Below are 17,426 nucleotides of genomic sequence, written 5' to 3'. Positions count from 1 at the left end.
ATATCAGATAAGTGAAATACTACAAAAAAATTATGGAAGGTTCATTATTAAGGAAAATACGAAATTCTGGTGGTACATAAAAGTATAAAGCATGCGTGATAAAATGAAATTCGAATTTATTTACCATATGAATGTACGGGTTAATACAACATTACATCCGTTTTGAGAAGCTGTATCCATAAAATAATCTTACCCATATACATATATAGTACTTGCGAGTAACATTTTTTTTTACATTTAATATTACTATTGTACATACAGTAATTTATTTTATTTTATCTTTTTTATCTTGAACTTTCATGAAAGCGCGTGTTTTCTTTTTGATGTTCAGATTTCCAATGAGGTACCTATTCAATAGCAGCCATATACCGACATTCATTATAACAAAAAAAGTTCATAAAAAATTCACCGCTGGCGTGATTGTATTGTATGAAAATTTTCAGTTCATTTTCAGACCAAGTCGGAGGATATGCGGATCGATTTTACGGTTAAAGGCGTGTAAAAATATGAAATTTACTTTTGGGCTAATCGTTTGTTTGGTTGCGTGCCATCGCTCTAGCGGTGAGCTTCATAGGGAAAAGATAAGAATTCATTCCAATCTGACTTTGGATTACTTTATAACTCGCGGCATTAAAAACGTTGTAATGTTTCTATGTTGGTCTCATTTCGGTACGTATATTTTTTTATAAAATTAAAATAAATAATATCTATATCAATTTAATATTTTTTGTTAATAACATTGTACAGATATGAATGTTAAGCAAGAGAAAAAAACATACAATTTAGTGAAAATATTTTAAAAATATATCTCTTGGATGTGAAAGTACATAAAATCATCAGTAATCCTTTATTTTGTTAGATATGTATTACAATATAAAAGGCAAATAAACTTCCCTTTATCAGTGATTTTTATAGAAAGAAAAATGATTAATTTAATTAAAATTTATTTATACATCCGCACTCTTAATATTTCGGACTTAGGTTCATAATCTCGCGCTTAGCACTCGTAATTTTGCACTATAGCATCGCGTTCTTAATTTTTATTGAAATTTAAATAGTATATTTACATTTTTTTACAATTTCTGGTCCATACGTAGTTTATGTAATACATTATTATTAAAATTATTGCTTATAAAACAGTAGATTTTTATTATTAAAAACCTTATTTTTTCAGACCACGTTAATCTAATAAAAACGTTTTCCAAAAATAACATTCGTGTATCAATACCGATCACTAATAATCATATGCCTCGTACGAATCAAGATATTAATACATTATTCGAAGGGGGCAATAGAATTGGAGTAGTTTTCGATTCTTGCTGTTACACTGTTATACTTAAGGTAATACAAAGCAACTCGAATTATTAAAATTGATTTATCACAGAAATTATATGCAACATTTTTAGAAATATTCTTACTTCACATCTTCATATTCTTGGATAATTTTGGATTGCAATCATTTAAACACCAGCATAGTCAAAAGTCTTCCACTCTCCATATCCACTGATTTGATACTGGCTAAAACCAGTGATAATTTGAAGCACGTGGATCTTTATGATGCTTACAAGGTAGGAAAAAACGAAAGTTTTGGTCTTTTTTTAGATCATGTTGGCAGATGGTCCGAGAAGGATTCTGGATGGAAGAAGTATTTCGACAGATCTCAAATTAAGAGAAGAAGCAATCTTTTTGGTTATCCCATTAGAACTGTAACTCTGACTGAGAATAACTTGGATGGAATAGACACACATACTTATCTAATAGACAATGTACATTTGCACTTGGATACTGTATTTAAGATGAACTATCAAATGATACTATTGTTAAAAGAGATGTACAATTTCACGTGAGTATTAGTATATAAAAATAGATTATAAATTTATGGTCTAATCAAATTTATTTTTAGAATACAATTTGTCATGGCTGATAATTGGAGTAACAGAAATTCAAAGGGAAAATATCGCTCTGATAATTTACTAGGAGTTTTAGCCGAAAACAAAGCAGATATTATGGCTGGAGCTTTGTTCATGAAATTTGACAGACTCCCTATAAGCGAATCTCTTTATATGACCTATCCGCTAAGGTTACATAAATTTAATATTATAATAAAATCCTAATTTATGTCAAGCAAAGATTAATTATAAAAAATGATCCTTTTTTAAATTTATTGTGTGGAATTAAGAGTATAAGTAATTGATAACAACTTTCAAAAAGCAAACGACAAAGTTTGTTATGACTTATTATATATTAGCTTTGGTGATCGTTGATCTAAAGAATATTTCGCTCTTTCTGGAGTACTGCAGGGATACAATTTGGGTCCTCTGCTCTTTCTTCCCTTTATTTATGCCATGCATGCGACAATTTCGAACGCAGAACGCACACAAATGCAGATTCGTTGTCTCTACAACAAATAATAAGGTTATCGATCAATTAGCATTGTCACATTTCTTATCCAGCGGAAGATTTTAATCAGAGATACTTCCGTTAAAGACTTGGGAATGATATTCGAGTAAGAATGTACATCGGCAAAATATGCGATAAAGCGTTAAAGCTGCTCGATTCTGTTATGCGGAGCGCGTGTCACTTCAACAATTTATTGCTGCTGCGCGTTCTGTACAAATGTTAATTCATTACATTCATAAATCTAATTTCAATGTATGGAATTCCAGTGAAGCAAAGTATTCATTATTGTTGAAGAGAATTCAGATAAAAATTCTCAAATATCGTTGCAAGAGTGTGTATGAAGTTATAATTTCGCATGGTCTTGACTGATAACACAGATGTCGCGGGTTCGAGCCACGGCCTCAGACTCAAATTTTCATTTATAAGTATACGCTTTTATTAAAAACCGATCGCAGCTGTAAAGTGAAATATATTGATTATAAGTATAATTCACAAAATAATTTATTCCATACTTACATGTAAATATTCATTATGTCTAATTGATTTACCCAGTTGTAACGAATTGGTCTTTATCGGGAGGTTAATAATATTAAAAATAGTAAAAATCTTTATTTGTTTTCTAATGCCTTTTTGCTAGGTGCGTTAAGATATAATTTATTGCATTCTCGGCGTAGCGTATTTTAAATGAAGCACTTTTTGGTGTTACAATCCAATGCTTATATTATCAGCTGTGGGCTGCAGAGTACCATAAAGAGTCGTGATTGCGTCCTTTATTCTCTACCGTTATGACCAGGACGTCAGCGCTTGAGAACGGTCGCCATACGCGTGTCATCCAGCTCCTCAACGAGCTTGCCTTACACAAAGGCGTATTCAGCGATAATGACAAGGATCTATTTCAGTACGCCATGTATGCATGTAATGCCTTTATGTGGTATATTGTTAGTTTAGTAATTAAAAAAAATAAAACTCATAAAAACTTAGTTCTATTCGTTCTAGAACTTTAATTTAAATTAAAAGAATAAAATATTTCTGATAATATTTTTTAGTTCTCAACATTGGAATTATAGTGAGGTTGTAATTTTTAATTATTTTCTTTTAGGTGCGGTTTTGTCTTTCTTCATTTCGGAGAGCTAGATGGTATCAAAGCAACTTTTTATCTACCTTTCAGTGGTACAGTTTGGGGTTGCTACGCGTTTGTGGTTCTGTTGGTTATATTGATCATTTGGTGTGTTTTGAAATATGAATATACATACATTAAACAAGACAGTCAAGTTTTGTGGGACTTTGGAGAAATTGTACTATCGGTCATTGGAGCTTGTTGTCAAATGGGTGAGTTATCCTAATATTTTTTATAAGCTCAATTCAAGTTGGTGATTGAAAAATATATGTAAGATATTTATTCTTGATGGTATTATCATTTTTTATGTGATAACTTCCGGAAAAATTTGAAATAGTTTATTCGACTATGGTTAGAAGTCCCAAAAAAAACTGTGATTTTTTATATAAATAAAGTAAGTCTACCTGTTTATTCGATACTCAAAGAAATTTGCAAAAAATGAATACAAAAATAAAAATATCACCAATTTCTGCACTGAAAAATGAACTTTTCTGGTGATCAATCTGAAGTATTTTGATAAACTATCAAACGTTTTCTATATGTATGCATGTACATATATATTTTATTTATAGTTAATCTGAGTTAAATACTAATAAATTCCAATGCTTCAGTGCAAATTTAGATAAATGTATATTTTTAGGAAGTGTGTAAAACAGCTGGCTTACATAATCATAAGCACGAGTTTTTGAGAAATTAGGTCGATTTCAAGATCATCGCAAATTGTAAAGGTTTATTGAAAAGTTGCAGATATTTTGCGGTTTTAGATAGTAGTCAATTAATAGTAGATCTTCGTAAATATTTTGGCTTAGTTGGTCATAAACAGTGGTAAAAAAAGCATGACTCCGATAACGTTAATTGAGATCATAGAAAAAATAGCCTATCACTACTTCTACTTATTTAACAATTATTTAATATTTAATATAATGGATTCTTGTGGATTTATAAGTTTTTTTAATACATGGGGCATCTATAACCAAACGCAAATTAAATAATATTAATTTTATAAATAATAGTTATAAGAATATCATATTTTGTATTATTGCAGGTACCAGTTTAACTCCCGCAACTTCTGCAAGCAGGCTTGCATACTTCATATTCTTCTTCAGTTCTACAGTAGTTTATAACTTTTATACGTCCAGCATTGTATCTACGCTTATAAATACGAAAGAAGAAAAATTCACTATATTAGATTTAGCCAATAGTGATTTGAAATGCGGATCTTTTGACGTTGGATTCATGCACAATTTATTATTTGATGTAAATTGTTAAAGCTAATATCTATTTTTGCTTAAATATTCATGACAAATTTTGTTGACATACAGTTGCCGACGCCTGCTTATCCAAATATGGCCTATTTCAACTCCAAGAAGAAAAAGAACAACTTTTACATACCCATTCAAGAGGGTATAGATAAAGTTAAACAAGGAGGCTTCGCGTATCATGCAGAATTCAATTCAATATATAGAGTAATAGAAAATAGACTAGATTCTAACGAAATATGTGAACTGAAGGAAATAGAAACTATGCCTTCAGAGATGATGGCTATTTTGGGTTCAAAAAATTCTACATACACAGAAATGTTCAAATTTGGGTTGGTACTTTTTTTCGTAAAATATATTTATACCTCACCCGTGAATCACAGCACTTGAGTAGATAATTCTTTATCAGCAAAATTTTCTGATTTTCTGATACTTATCATCAGTATTATTAATTATACATAATAAAAATATTGGATTAATACCAACTATATGAATTTCATGATTGACATATATCATTATATGGTTTCAATACCGAGTGGTGTAAAAATATGTTTGATATATATTTTTATTGCACAAACTATTATATATAATATATACAACATACAGATGTAATTCAGGTGCCAGTGCCGGGTGGCGGTGTCGAATGCGGATAAGTCGTACCGCATGTATTTGCATGTATCGCTCTCTGCATTTTATTTGTATTCTCATTTTTTTGACGAAAAGTTTATTTCAAATATATATGAAGGGCATATTAGCTTTACGTTAATGCTCAGAAAAAACAATACATAGGAATAAAAGACATTAAACAAATATTTAAATAACATAATGCGTTCAACAAATGCGAGTACCTGGATGAAAACAAATTTATACTATTCGACAGATAGTAAAAAATCGAGTAAATCCCAATATATTTGAAACTTTATTGCATATGCTTATTAAATATATTTACAAATATCTTAATTAATATAGCTTATATTTAAACGGTATTGACAAACTCTACTTTTCTTTAAAGTCCATCGTGCCTCCCGGGTGGGCCTCTATAAATTAATCTATTGTGGTCTCTTCTCTTTTAATCAATTTTAAATCCCGATGATAGCATCATATATTGAATAAATACAATACTTAGAGCTTAGTGGTTATAAACAGTTAAAAGTTTTGACTACAGTGATTACAGTTTATGGTTTTAGAAAGTTTGTTTTAGTCATTGTTTACGTCTTAATCGATTTCTCTTTAAGGTTTGTTTGGAAACCGCCTTTGTTTTGAATGACGCTTTATACAATGATTTTATTACACTCTTTAAATTTTGTTTTATTTTCAACTTTTTATATTTTTACTGAAATATGAATCTTCTACGTTGTTTTTTGTCGATATTTTCAAAAATCTCGGTTGAAAAATCCCTAGTAGCCTAAATATGAGACGTATAGAACGGGTGCGGTATAAAAGTATTGTATGTGTACATAAAATATCTTTTACGTAAAAACATATTTATTTAGGTTAAATAGAGCTGCAGAAACAGGTCATCTGAGAAAAGAAATTGTAAAGTGGTTTTCTAAAAAGCCGGCGTGCCAAATGGATTTGACGTTTTCACAAGTTAGATTGAAGCAGATCATCTCGATTCATATATTACTGTGCATAGGAGTTATTCTGGCTCTTATTATAGTTTTTATAGAAAAGTTTAAATATGGAATTAAAGTTTTAAAAATCAAGAAAGTTGTAAAGAAGATTAGAAAATATTAATTCAATTTATTTATTCATTAGTTAGCTTTGTACATCATTAAGTATAATTTGCATTATAAATCAAAGAGCAAATACAATTGTCTAATAATTTGTTTTGATTCTGCAAAATTGCACAAAATTGTAATAGCATTAATAATGCTCTGTGATTCGCTTCTATTGAAGCTATATAAAGAAGTTATGCTACGTTTCATTTCACATTTAGTGTATACATCTACACAATTTCATATAAGATAGTTACAATATATATTATAGTCATATAAGTCAAGATTGATATATTTAGATAGTGTTTTATCAGCTTTGCTATGCAAACAAATAGCTTTAGTGGGTTAAAAAAATAAAAAAAGTAACGTAAACACATATGTCAATTTTAATTGACGCTGCTTAGTTATATATTCATAAATAATATTGTATGCTAGGTATTTTTATAATCGAAAATTGTTTCACTGTATTGAAGTTAGAAATTGATAGAGCTTAATACGCACTAGACATGCTCGTTAAAATTAGGGTTGTTGCACTATTATTGTTGGTGTCAACTTTTGTAAATGTAAAAGCGGAACAAGTAAATAATAGAAAAGAAATATTAAAAAAATTCACAATCGATTATTACAATGAAAGAGATGTTCAGAATATAATCATGCTTTCATGCTGGTCAATGAAAGGTATAATAATTATTATTAATATTAAAATATATTATGTTTTATTTATAAAATTTTATTTACTATAGAACAAGTTGAAATGACAAAGCTTATGTCAAATTATGGCATCAGAATTGTAATGATCAATGTCGATAACCATGAAATAGAGGATCTTAAAAATATGTTTAGAGCTTATACAGAATTGTTTGGTGTGATTTATGATTTTTGCTGTTACGACCGAAACACTTTATTATTAGAGGTAAATGCGATTATATTATCAAATATTTATATGATGATTATTATTTATTCACAGAATTTCAGTTACTTCAATTACACTTATAAATGGTTGATTTATGATTGCGGATCGATAGGAAATACCTTAAAATATTTACAAACTCTTCCGCTTAATATCGTAACCGATTTATCTATTGCGAATCTTGGAGAAAGCACAGATGAGATGGATATTTATTCTGCTTACCACACAGGTTTCGATAGAGATGGTCGATTCAATTTAACGTATATCGGAAAATGGTCGTTTAATAACACAAATTTAGAATGGAAAATGTTTTATAAAATACTGCATATGAAGGATAGGTTCCATTTAGAAGGAATGATGATGAGAATTGTGACGCTGATTTCAAGTGACGAAGGCAAACTTGATGCTCATGCTTATTTAACAGACTATAAACATTCTTACTCAGATACTATATTTAAATTAAACTATCAGTTCATTGTATTATTGCAAAATCTATACAATTTCAAGTAAGTTTTAATATTTTTTACTGAATTATGTTTATGAATATTTATTAATATTTATTACAGAATAAAATTCATCTTTGCTAACAACTTCAGCGATAGAGATGCTAATGGATCGTACAAAGCAGAAAATCTTTTGGGTATTCTACGTGATAAAAAGGCAGATATAATGGCTGGTGGACTATTATTAGATAATGAAAGAATAGAAATATCAGACGTTATATATTCTACTTATCCATTCAAGTAAGGATTGAATATAATAAATGGAAAAACATGAATGTTTCTATATAAAGAAATTATCATTCGTTACTCTATGTGTTTTATATAATAAAATAAAATAAATATTTATTAATACATTTTAGAGCTGGGTTTATATTTCGTTACTTAGGAGACTTTGGAAATGTTAAAATGAGCTTTTACTCTCCGTTTGAAAACAAAATTTGGTATTGCTATTTATCAACAATCTTCTTGATAATCATAACAACGTGGTGTATTTTATCAATTGAAAATAAATTTGTTAGTTATATTAACAAGACGATTTGGAATATAAGCGATATAGTATTGTCTGTTATTAGTGCTTGTTGCCAAATGGGTACAACAATGATAACTAAATAAATATATATGTTTTATATATTATATGTTAATAACATGAATTTGTTGTTTCAGGATCAGAAGTAATGCCTATTACATCTTCCAGTCGTTTGGTATATTTCATATTCTTTTTTTCCTGTTTAATCATATACAACTTTTACACGTCGAGCATCGTCTCTTCGTTGTTAAACTTTAGATCGCAAAAGTTTGATATTGTAGATTTAGCAAATAGTCCTTTAACCTGCGGTTCTTTCGACGTCGGATACGTTCACAATTTACTATTTGATGTAATGAACCTCTACATTAAAACTTGTATATATATATATATATTATAAATTTTACATTATTATGTAAATAATTTAGACTCCAGTGTATCCAAACATGGCATACTTCAATTCAAAAAAGAAAACCAAAAGCTTTTATTATTCGTTAGAAGAAGGCGTCGAAAAAGTTAAGCGCGGTGGCTTTGCATACCATATTGAATACAGTCTTGTCTATCACTTGATCGAAATGACTTTCGAAGCTTCTGAAATATGCGAACTTCAGGAAATCGACGTAATATCAAAGGGCAAGTTAGCTATATTGGCAATGAAACAATCGCAGTACTCCGAAATGTTCAAAAGGGGGTATGTAATCGTACATATGTATATAAATATATAAAATATAAATATCAATCATATGTTAAATTATGTCTTAGAATGAATAAAATTGCTGAAACGGGGCAATTGAATAGAGTGGTGCTAAAATGGTTAGCGAGAAAACCGGAATGTCAATCGAACAAAAGTTTCACAGTAGTCGGCTTTAATCAAATTATTGCATCTTTTAAAATCCTTTTTATAGGCATGGCTTTATCTATTGTGTTAGTTTTTGTAGAACAGATCAGGAATAGAAAACAAAACATGTTGAATAAAATCAGAGAAAAATATATTGCCATGCTACATTTCAACGTTTGTCAAAAATTACATAATATAATTTAAATAATAGAATGAACGTATTATATGTTAATATTTGCACAGTTTATTAAATAAATAATTAAAATTCTGCATCAGCTATACATTTTCATAATCTTCCTTTCCTATAAAAATTGCAATCGCCATATAAACTTTATATATATTAGTAACTACGACCTTTCGATCCAGTTGAGCTTTTGCTTTAGTACACAGTGCAGACTGAGTCTAGCTTCCTACCGGGGCGGTCGCGAATGATGGCTGTGGTCAGGTAAACCGGCGTGAATTTATGAAAGACTGATATCATGAATTGGGGAGTAAAAGTAAGTAGCTGTCAGTCTATATAAGTGTATAAATAATATATAATCATCGCTAAACAATAGTTATTTTGTCTCGCGTCATATTTTTCTTCAAAGAGAATGTCGAAGTAAGCGATTCTGCTATAGATAAATTAGTATTAGTGACGTGAAACCTAAATGCTTTACCTAGATAACTTACTAAATTGATTACACGATCAAACTGAGATTTAAATTCAGCATGTCGCTCAATTTGAACACTATTATATATAGGTCGAAGAAGTGATACTGGCAATTTTTATAAACCAAAATCTAGGAGTTTCACTGGTCCTTCTCTGATAAGACTACATTTTTACGTGGATCAAGGTCGTACGCGAAAGAAGAAAACCCGAAATTCTAGAGTAATTACGTAATGAACATGCATTTATAAATTCGTATATGAACGTGCATTGAGATGTAAATAAAAACATATTACTAAATTTAATTATAATTAAACAACATTGTATGTAATAAATCTTAAGTCTGAGCAACTTATACCATTTATGATTTTTTATATATTTAATGTTTTCCCTTTATGAAAATATCTTGTTCGCTTATGCTAGATAAAAATGTAAAATCTTTCGTTTTATCACGGTTAAATTAAATTTATATATTTTTTATAATAAGTAAAATTCTGTAGGAATATTTTGTAATTACATTGCTATTTGTTTAAAACTGTAAGAACTAGTTAATATAACATATATGTTTTATCTGTGTACGTGAGATAACAAGAATTTTAAAATAAAAATACCTTAAGTTCTTAATTGAATCACCTAATTATATTTTGTACCCATGATGTTCGAGCTTTAAAATACTGAAATACGTTTTATATATTTTTTACTTTTATTAAGCATATATTATTTTTAAATTGATTTATGAATTATTTGCACTAAGAATTTAATAGCTTCCCTTATAAATTTGCTACTTTCCCAGCTTTCAGAAAGGGAAGCAAAATTATCCAGTCTGTGAGCGGTTGTTTAATATTTCGATTAAATTCTAGTATTTCATTATAAGATATGCACTTTTCAGGCCAAATTCAAATGGAGTAAATGCTCCCACCTGCTCTCTTTTAAATTTTTTTATAAACAAACTTGTCTAATACAGGGACATCATTTCAACTTTTTCCATGTGAGAGGGCAAAAGTTGTTCAGTCTTTATAGCGCAAAATTTTACATTCATATTGCAAATTTATACTGGACACTGTTAAATTTATAGTGAAATTATAAATTTCCCATGTCAAAATGTAGGTTTTACATAAATTGACAATGGTCGAAAAACGTCGTGTTAAGATTGTTTTAAAAAGTTTTGGGTGGGTCTGTTCCTTACGTCACCGACAGTGTTTATATATACACAGGTAGTCGGATTTTGCCTACGGATTCATAGAACGCAGCGATATATATGTGAAATTGTTTCCGTATTCGCCTAATTGTGTTCTATAAACATGGAGGACATATTCCAATGGTGTCGAGACGGCAACGCGATGCAAGTTCGCGTTTGGTTGGACGATACAGAGCACGACATGAACCTGGGGTAAGAACGAGTGAATTTTATATAATTAACTTTCCCATTTTTGCCTCATCTTTGTCGTAGAAGTAAGGCAGGTCGCGTGTGGGAGTGTCCAACCTGACATATCCGAATTAGCACACCATTTGGTCTAGCCACCTACGCATACTATATTCTAGAATTAATATAACATTTTATCTTAATAAAGATTTATTCTAAGACTTCCGGTAGGAATTTGAATATTCATTTTAATTTAATAATGACAACTTTTTAACATTATTTCAATTGGTCACGTACCGTAGGTGTGTCAAGAATATTGAAATCCTTGAGTTAAAATATAATATTAATTGGTGCAGGCTAAATGTCAAAACGCTCCTTCTGTTCAAGTAATATTAATTAATAAAAAAATAAGTACACATTTATTATTTTAAAAAGAGAAATACAACATATCAAAAATTACATTAATATTATAAAATAATTTTCTAAAACTTAACTTTTATAGAAACTTCAAACGGAACACGAAAAAAATCACTTCTGGTTATTAATATATGAACACTTGTTGATACTTACAGTGGCAGTAAAATGATTAGGACATTTTTTATTAATTCGTGTAGGTTAGGTTTGGGTTTGAATAGCAAATGGACGTTTCGCAACTGTCAAATTGAGTTTCATAGACATTTTAGAGCAGCATATAATTTCACTAGCACCTATCAGTTGAATTATATTTTCGCTACTAGAATTATATATCTACTGGTTTAAATGTATTTGCACTTCACTAGTGATATATATAACTTTACTGAAAAATACACATTTACTGTAATATTTATACATTGCATGTAAATAAATAATAAGTAATTAAATTATTTAGCACCTGCTAGATAAATTATATTTTCACTGGTGAAAATGTATTCTGATATGATTTTATTGAAATGACATATTTAAAAAAAATAATATATTTTTGAGATAGATTCGAGATTTTTTTTAAATTATCAGACTTCCAGCTCAACTTCAATTGGACACTGTTACCTAACTCCTTAATTCAGAACTTACTCATATTGAGTCTTTTTACTTTAATAAATGCTAACATTTTGTCTACTAAACATAAATTTATGACACACCGCTCCAAAACTCTTATTTTTGCCTTAGCTGGACACAATGTTAGTGTTAATTGTATTTTTTGATCAATAGATTAATGCTTAGTAAACTAAAAGAAGAACTGGAATGAATGCTGATTTCAGCGAATTCACGAAAATATGAATTATGATGAAAAATATATACGGATCAGTGTTTAAGATTGTTTTTGTAACATTTTTTCATTTTATAAAAGCCACCCTGAACTTTTGTAATATAATTACAGTGACGATCATGGATTCAGCCCTTTACACTGGTCTTGCAAGGAAGGTCACATCAAACTCGTGGAGATGCTCATGCAAAGAGGCGCTCGTATCAATCCTACGAATCGAGGAGACGATATTCCACTTCATTTGGCCGCCGCACACGGACACAGAAACATTGTGCAATTGGTATTTATATTTTAAAACACATATTTTATGATAATATAGAGAATAATATACTTATTTATTAATTAGTTGCTTCAAAATCGCGCTGACGTCAACTTTATAAATGAACACGGCAATACGTCCCTTCATTATGCTTGCTTTTGGGGATATGGGGTGATCTGTGAAGACTTGGTCATGGCCGGAGCACTGGTATCACTGGCTAACAAAGACGGTGATACTCCGTTGGATAAAGCCAGGGGTACACTTGCACAACGGTATAAAAGAAAAAAACATAGAATAAAGTTTCTATTTATTGTTTTATGAATACTTTTAGACTTCAAGAGCTGGCCGTTGAAAACGGACAAGATTTGAACAAAATGCATTTCAAGGATCAATCATGGTTGGGCTTGAAAACTCGCAGCAGAGACGCTACTCTATCCCGCCACAAAGGCATTAACTTTAAAGAACTGCAGATGCACACGCGAATTGCTATATCGCCTTCAGGTAGTTTAAATTTTACTTTAATAATATTTTGGAATTATTAAATATATGATTTGAAAAGGTGAGACATGGCGTGGCCGTTGGCAGAAGAACGATATCGTCGCCAAAGTATTGTCTTTGAGAGAATGTACCACAAGAATCCAAAGAGACTTCAATGAAGAATTTCCAAAGCTCAGAATCTTTTCTCATCCAAACATCCTACCCATTGTAAGTTCAATCTTTTAAGCCTTTTCCGTGCTAAGATCATCAGTTGAATATTGTATATGCACATCGTATTCTCTCAACAAAGTATCAACGTGTGATTCAATTTAATATATTAACGTAGTTATGTTACAATTGTAAAGAAGACGAATGAGATACTTGTTTATTTTTTTGTGTTTTACTTTTTGTTACAACACTGATTTTTCGCAACAAATTCTTAACGTAAATTTTGATTTCCGCATAAAATAAGTATTATTCACTCAACAATTATGTAGATCAAATATATAAATACTTACTCAAAACTTGTTTGTTGATGTTTACATAATACCAGGACACTATACTCATAAATATAAAATGATTTCATTGTTGTGCCAATCTGTTTGCTAAAATTAGGTCATTATATTGCCAATGATTATGTATTTTTATACTTAAACATTGATAATTTTTTTGGTATAGTTCGCTCAAATTTTGCAGTAAATAGGAACAGATTATTTGACTATCTACCAGTATCACACTAACTCCTTTCGCCTATGCTATCTGACGATCAATAAACACTTAACGTTGGTGGAATATTATTATTAGATTATTTTTTTAGATCGGTTGCTGCGTTTCTCCGCCTTCTTTGATTGTCATATCCCAGTACATGGCTTGGGGTTCTTTATACAATCTACTTCATTCGGGAGGAAGTGGTAAAGGTTTTGTGGTCGACGCAGGTGCGGCTATACGTTTCGCTTACGATATCGCCAAAGGAATGTCATTCTTGTATTCGTTGGACAGAGAAAAAATTATACCAACATATTACCTCAACAGCAAACATATTATGGTAATTTTAAACAATGCGTTGATGCAGCTTATCTTTTTATCTCAAATAGTTATTTCTCTGAAATTTAATTTTAAATTTTATGAAAGTGTAATGTTATTATACCCTTATTCGTTACCTCATTTCATTTTAAAAGGCTAATATTGTTACGTGTAGATTGATGAAGATTATACGGCTCGCATCAATATGGGAGATGCGAAATTCTCCTTCCAAGAAAAAGGCAGGATTTACGAGCCGGCATGGATGTCTCCAGAATCACTTCAAAAACCACCGGCGAAAAGAAATTCAGAAGCCGCCGACATGTGGAGCTTCGCTATCTTGCTGTGGGAGTTGGCCACTCGTGAGGTAAAATGCCGATTTATAGATTGTAAAAATCTTTTATTTGGCACATATAAATTATTACAAAAATTAATCACAACACATATTATGAGACTAGAATGAGTTTTAAACGACTTAATATAAATATTGGCATTTTTAATAATACTGATGTGTATATAGTGTTAATTTTACATGTCTGTTTTATCGTGCAATTGCTGCACCTGCTCTATTTTATCTTCGTTATTCTTCAGCTTGTCTTCAGTGATCGTGATTTGGTTTCTCATCTGGAGCATTGATATTTCGTGCTTCAATGCGGCTATGCGCTGAGAATCTTCCGCAAATTTTATGTTTGTCAACATTTGTTCGTAGTTGGACTTGCTCTCCAAATCTACGTATCTTTGTTCGTTCTCTTTCAGCTTGTTCGTCAGTCCCTTAACTCTCTTTTGAGCCTTCTCTATCTCGTCTCGCATGGATTTCTTCTCGTCGTCCTGTCGGCGCAGTTGATTAGTCGACACTTGAACTTGAGTCTCCATCTCCATCACTTTCAGTCGCAAGTCTTTCAGCTCCGCTAAAGTTTCCGTTTCCCGTATTCGGGTCGTCATGAGATCTTCTTCGAGACGCTGCGTATCAGCGCCTCTGTTCTCCCAAGCTCTAATTATTTTCTTGGGCGTGCTCAAAACGCCCAGAGACGCTTGAGCGTTGCGACTCTCCGAACGGTGTTCCTGTAAATGTTTAATCCATTGATCGGAAAGTTCAGTCACCTTCTGTTTCAAATCTTTGAGCGATAGGGTCGCTTCGGCTTCCCTGAGCTTGACGGCTATCAACTCTTCTTGTAGATGCGCGACGGAGTTGTCTACGGTCGACTCGTGCATGGTTTTTTTGTCTTGTTCCAGCTCTCCGATTCTAGTCTTTAGGTCTCGTATCGTAGCCTCGTTTTCGGCTTCCGACAGTCTTATTTTAGTGAGTTCCTTTTGAAGACACTCGATCATGTCGTTCTTTTGTGCGTTTTTCGTGTCCGTCTGTCGATTTTGTTCTCGTAACGCCTGCTGAAGCTGTCGCTCGGCCTCGGCAAGTTGTCGCTGTAAATTCAACTGAGCTTCTTTGCCTCTGGCTCTAGCCTCTTCTCCGCCTACGCAAGCCAAACGTCCCGCCAGAGCGGATCCTTCTTTCTCGAGCCTCTCTACTAACGTTAAAAGTGAAGCGTTTTCCTGACGAAGACGGTTCAACTCTTTCTCCATATTAAAACATGTCTTTAATTGCAGGTGCCTTTCGCCGATCTGTCGCCAATGGAGTGCGGAATGAAGATCGCTCTGGAAGGATTGCGAATTTCGATCGGACCCGGCATCTCACCTCAAGTCTCAAAGTTAATAACAATCTGCATGAACGAAGACTCCGGCAAGAGACCGTCCTTCGATGCGATAATACCCATCCTGGAAAAAATGAAGCGTTAACATTGGTGCAATTTCATATCTAAAAAATACTAATGTGTAAAAAATAACGTTTTATGTAATTGTAATTAAGTGCCATAAATTATATCTTCCGCCTTATCTAGTGATAAACACTGCCTTTCACAATTGAATTTAATTCAGTGAAGCGTCTGACGTCGTCTTGCCGATGTGACTTAAATTAATCATGACGAATCTCAAAACTGTCGAGTGCCTTCGAATGATGTCTAACAGCATGTTATATTAATGTATTTGTTTTTATTAAAAATTTACATATATATTTTTTAAATATATTAACAATATTTTAACTTATTACAGTAAATAAAATATTTAATAAAAAAATAAACGGTTTTATTGGAGCGCAGGGATGGGTGGAAAGAAATAAAACGAAAAAAAATTGAAACATAAAAAGTTTATTCGAGTACCATTACACGCTGGCGATTTGGGTGGCTGCGATGCGAACGTCCCTGAGGGTCATCAACCAGTTCTGCAGCTGAAGGCGCTCCGCCCAGAAGCTGACGGGGCCCTTGCAAGTGTCTAGCTCCAACTGACAGGTGGTGCGAGCTTCGTGGCGCAAACTGGAGCTGTGTCCACGCACGACCCACCGCCAGCGAATCGAACGCACGTGTGGCACGTGACAATGTCGTTCGGCGCACTCTAAGTTCCTCTGCGTTGCTTCAATCCGCCGCCAACCGCTGTCGGCAGACATCACCCCTTCTGACAGCTCATCGATCTATACGTCGCAGTGACGTGCCGAAATGCGGCAAATATAGCGACATTCGTAAGTATCCGAAGTAACGAATTACAAAAAAAAATAGCTTGAACCTTTGTCGACCCAAGAGGTTTTTAAAATAATATTACATGTTTTTCTAATTTGTCATAGTCAGTGATGTAGTAAAGCTGAAATGACGTTTGGCATATTTTTCCAAAAACGGATTCGTTAGATCTGTTAAAATTTCTTTGAGCTTAATTGAATTCTAATGGACAGCTTATTGTATGGATAATTGTTCCTGAGCTCACATAGTCATCCCTAAAGAGAAATAGCGTTCCATTACTTCTTTTTTTAGAACTACATCACTGGTCATAGTGGCTTATTAATACAATTATAGAAAAAAAATTGAATGAAAATAAAAGGGTTAAACATATGTACACACTTACAAAACTTAAAGTATTTTATTTTGAAAAATAACAAGAATAACATATTTATCCACTTTTAGAAATAAAGGTATTTGATTATATTTAACATGGTATCGAGATCTCCTCAAAACATTTTTAAAAATGGTATTTAAGTAAATTTTTTGAAATGACTTATTTTCAATTAACCTCATCGGACAAAAATTTCCGTGATGACATTTTTTCTCC

At 31.6% G+C, this 17,426-nt stretch overlaps 1 protein-coding gene and 1 pseudogene across 2 annotated transcripts; one reads left to right on the top strand and one right to left on the bottom strand.

Annotated features, from left to right (window-relative positions):
* The first annotated feature begins 11,069 nt into the window (after positions 1 to 11,069).
* On the top strand, positions 11,070 to 16,178 carry Ilk (integrin linked kinase). The gene is made up of 8 exons (XM_088204388.1): positions 11,070 to 11,307; positions 12,638 to 12,803; positions 12,870 to 13,054; positions 13,114 to 13,283; positions 13,342 to 13,487; positions 14,077 to 14,304; positions 14,458 to 14,646; positions 15,882 to 16,178. Exons 1-8 carry the CDS (start codon positions 11,219 to 11,221, stop codon positions 16,068 to 16,070), a joined length of 1,362 nt encoding a protein of 453 aa, XP_088060514.1. The 5' UTR covers positions 11,070 to 11,218; the 3' UTR covers positions 16,071 to 16,178.
* LOC148226617 (ecotropic viral integration site 5 ortholog pseudogene) lies at positions 14,659 to 16,811 on the bottom strand (annotated as a pseudogene). Its single transcript, XR_015812333.1, has 2 exons — positions 16,490 to 16,811; positions 14,659 to 16,049 (listed from the first exon to the last, which is right to left on the bottom strand). The product of XR_015812333.1 is annotated as an ecotropic viral integration site 5 ortholog pseudogene (transcript).
* Positions 16,812 to 17,426: the final 615 nt, after the last annotated feature.

This window comes from Plectrocnemia conspersa, unplaced genomic scaffold (assembly GCF_051122295.1).
Source record: "Plectrocnemia conspersa isolate PC_06_02 unplaced genomic scaffold, ASM5112229v1 ptg000014l, whole genome shotgun sequence".
NCBI classification, from domain to species: Eukaryota; Metazoa; Arthropoda; class Insecta; order Trichoptera; family Polycentropodidae; genus Plectrocnemia; species Plectrocnemia conspersa.
Note: the sequence above shows the minus strand (reverse complement) of the source record. Positions and strands in the feature narration are given on the sequence as shown.

Bases quoted from the DNA above. Each gene is read 5' to 3' on its own strand.
- Ilk (XM_088204388.1), top strand. From the start codon at position 11,219: ATGGAGGACATATTCCAATGGTGTCGAGACGGCAACGCGATGCAAGTT. The intron at 11,308-12,637 runs GTAAGAACGAGT...ATATAATTACAG, and splicing joins GAGCACGACATGAACCTGGG to TGACGATCATGGATTCAGCC. The intron at 13,284-13,341 runs GTAGTTTAAATT...TGATTTGAAAAG, and splicing joins AATTGCTATATCGCCTTCAG to GTGAGACATGGCGTGGCCGT.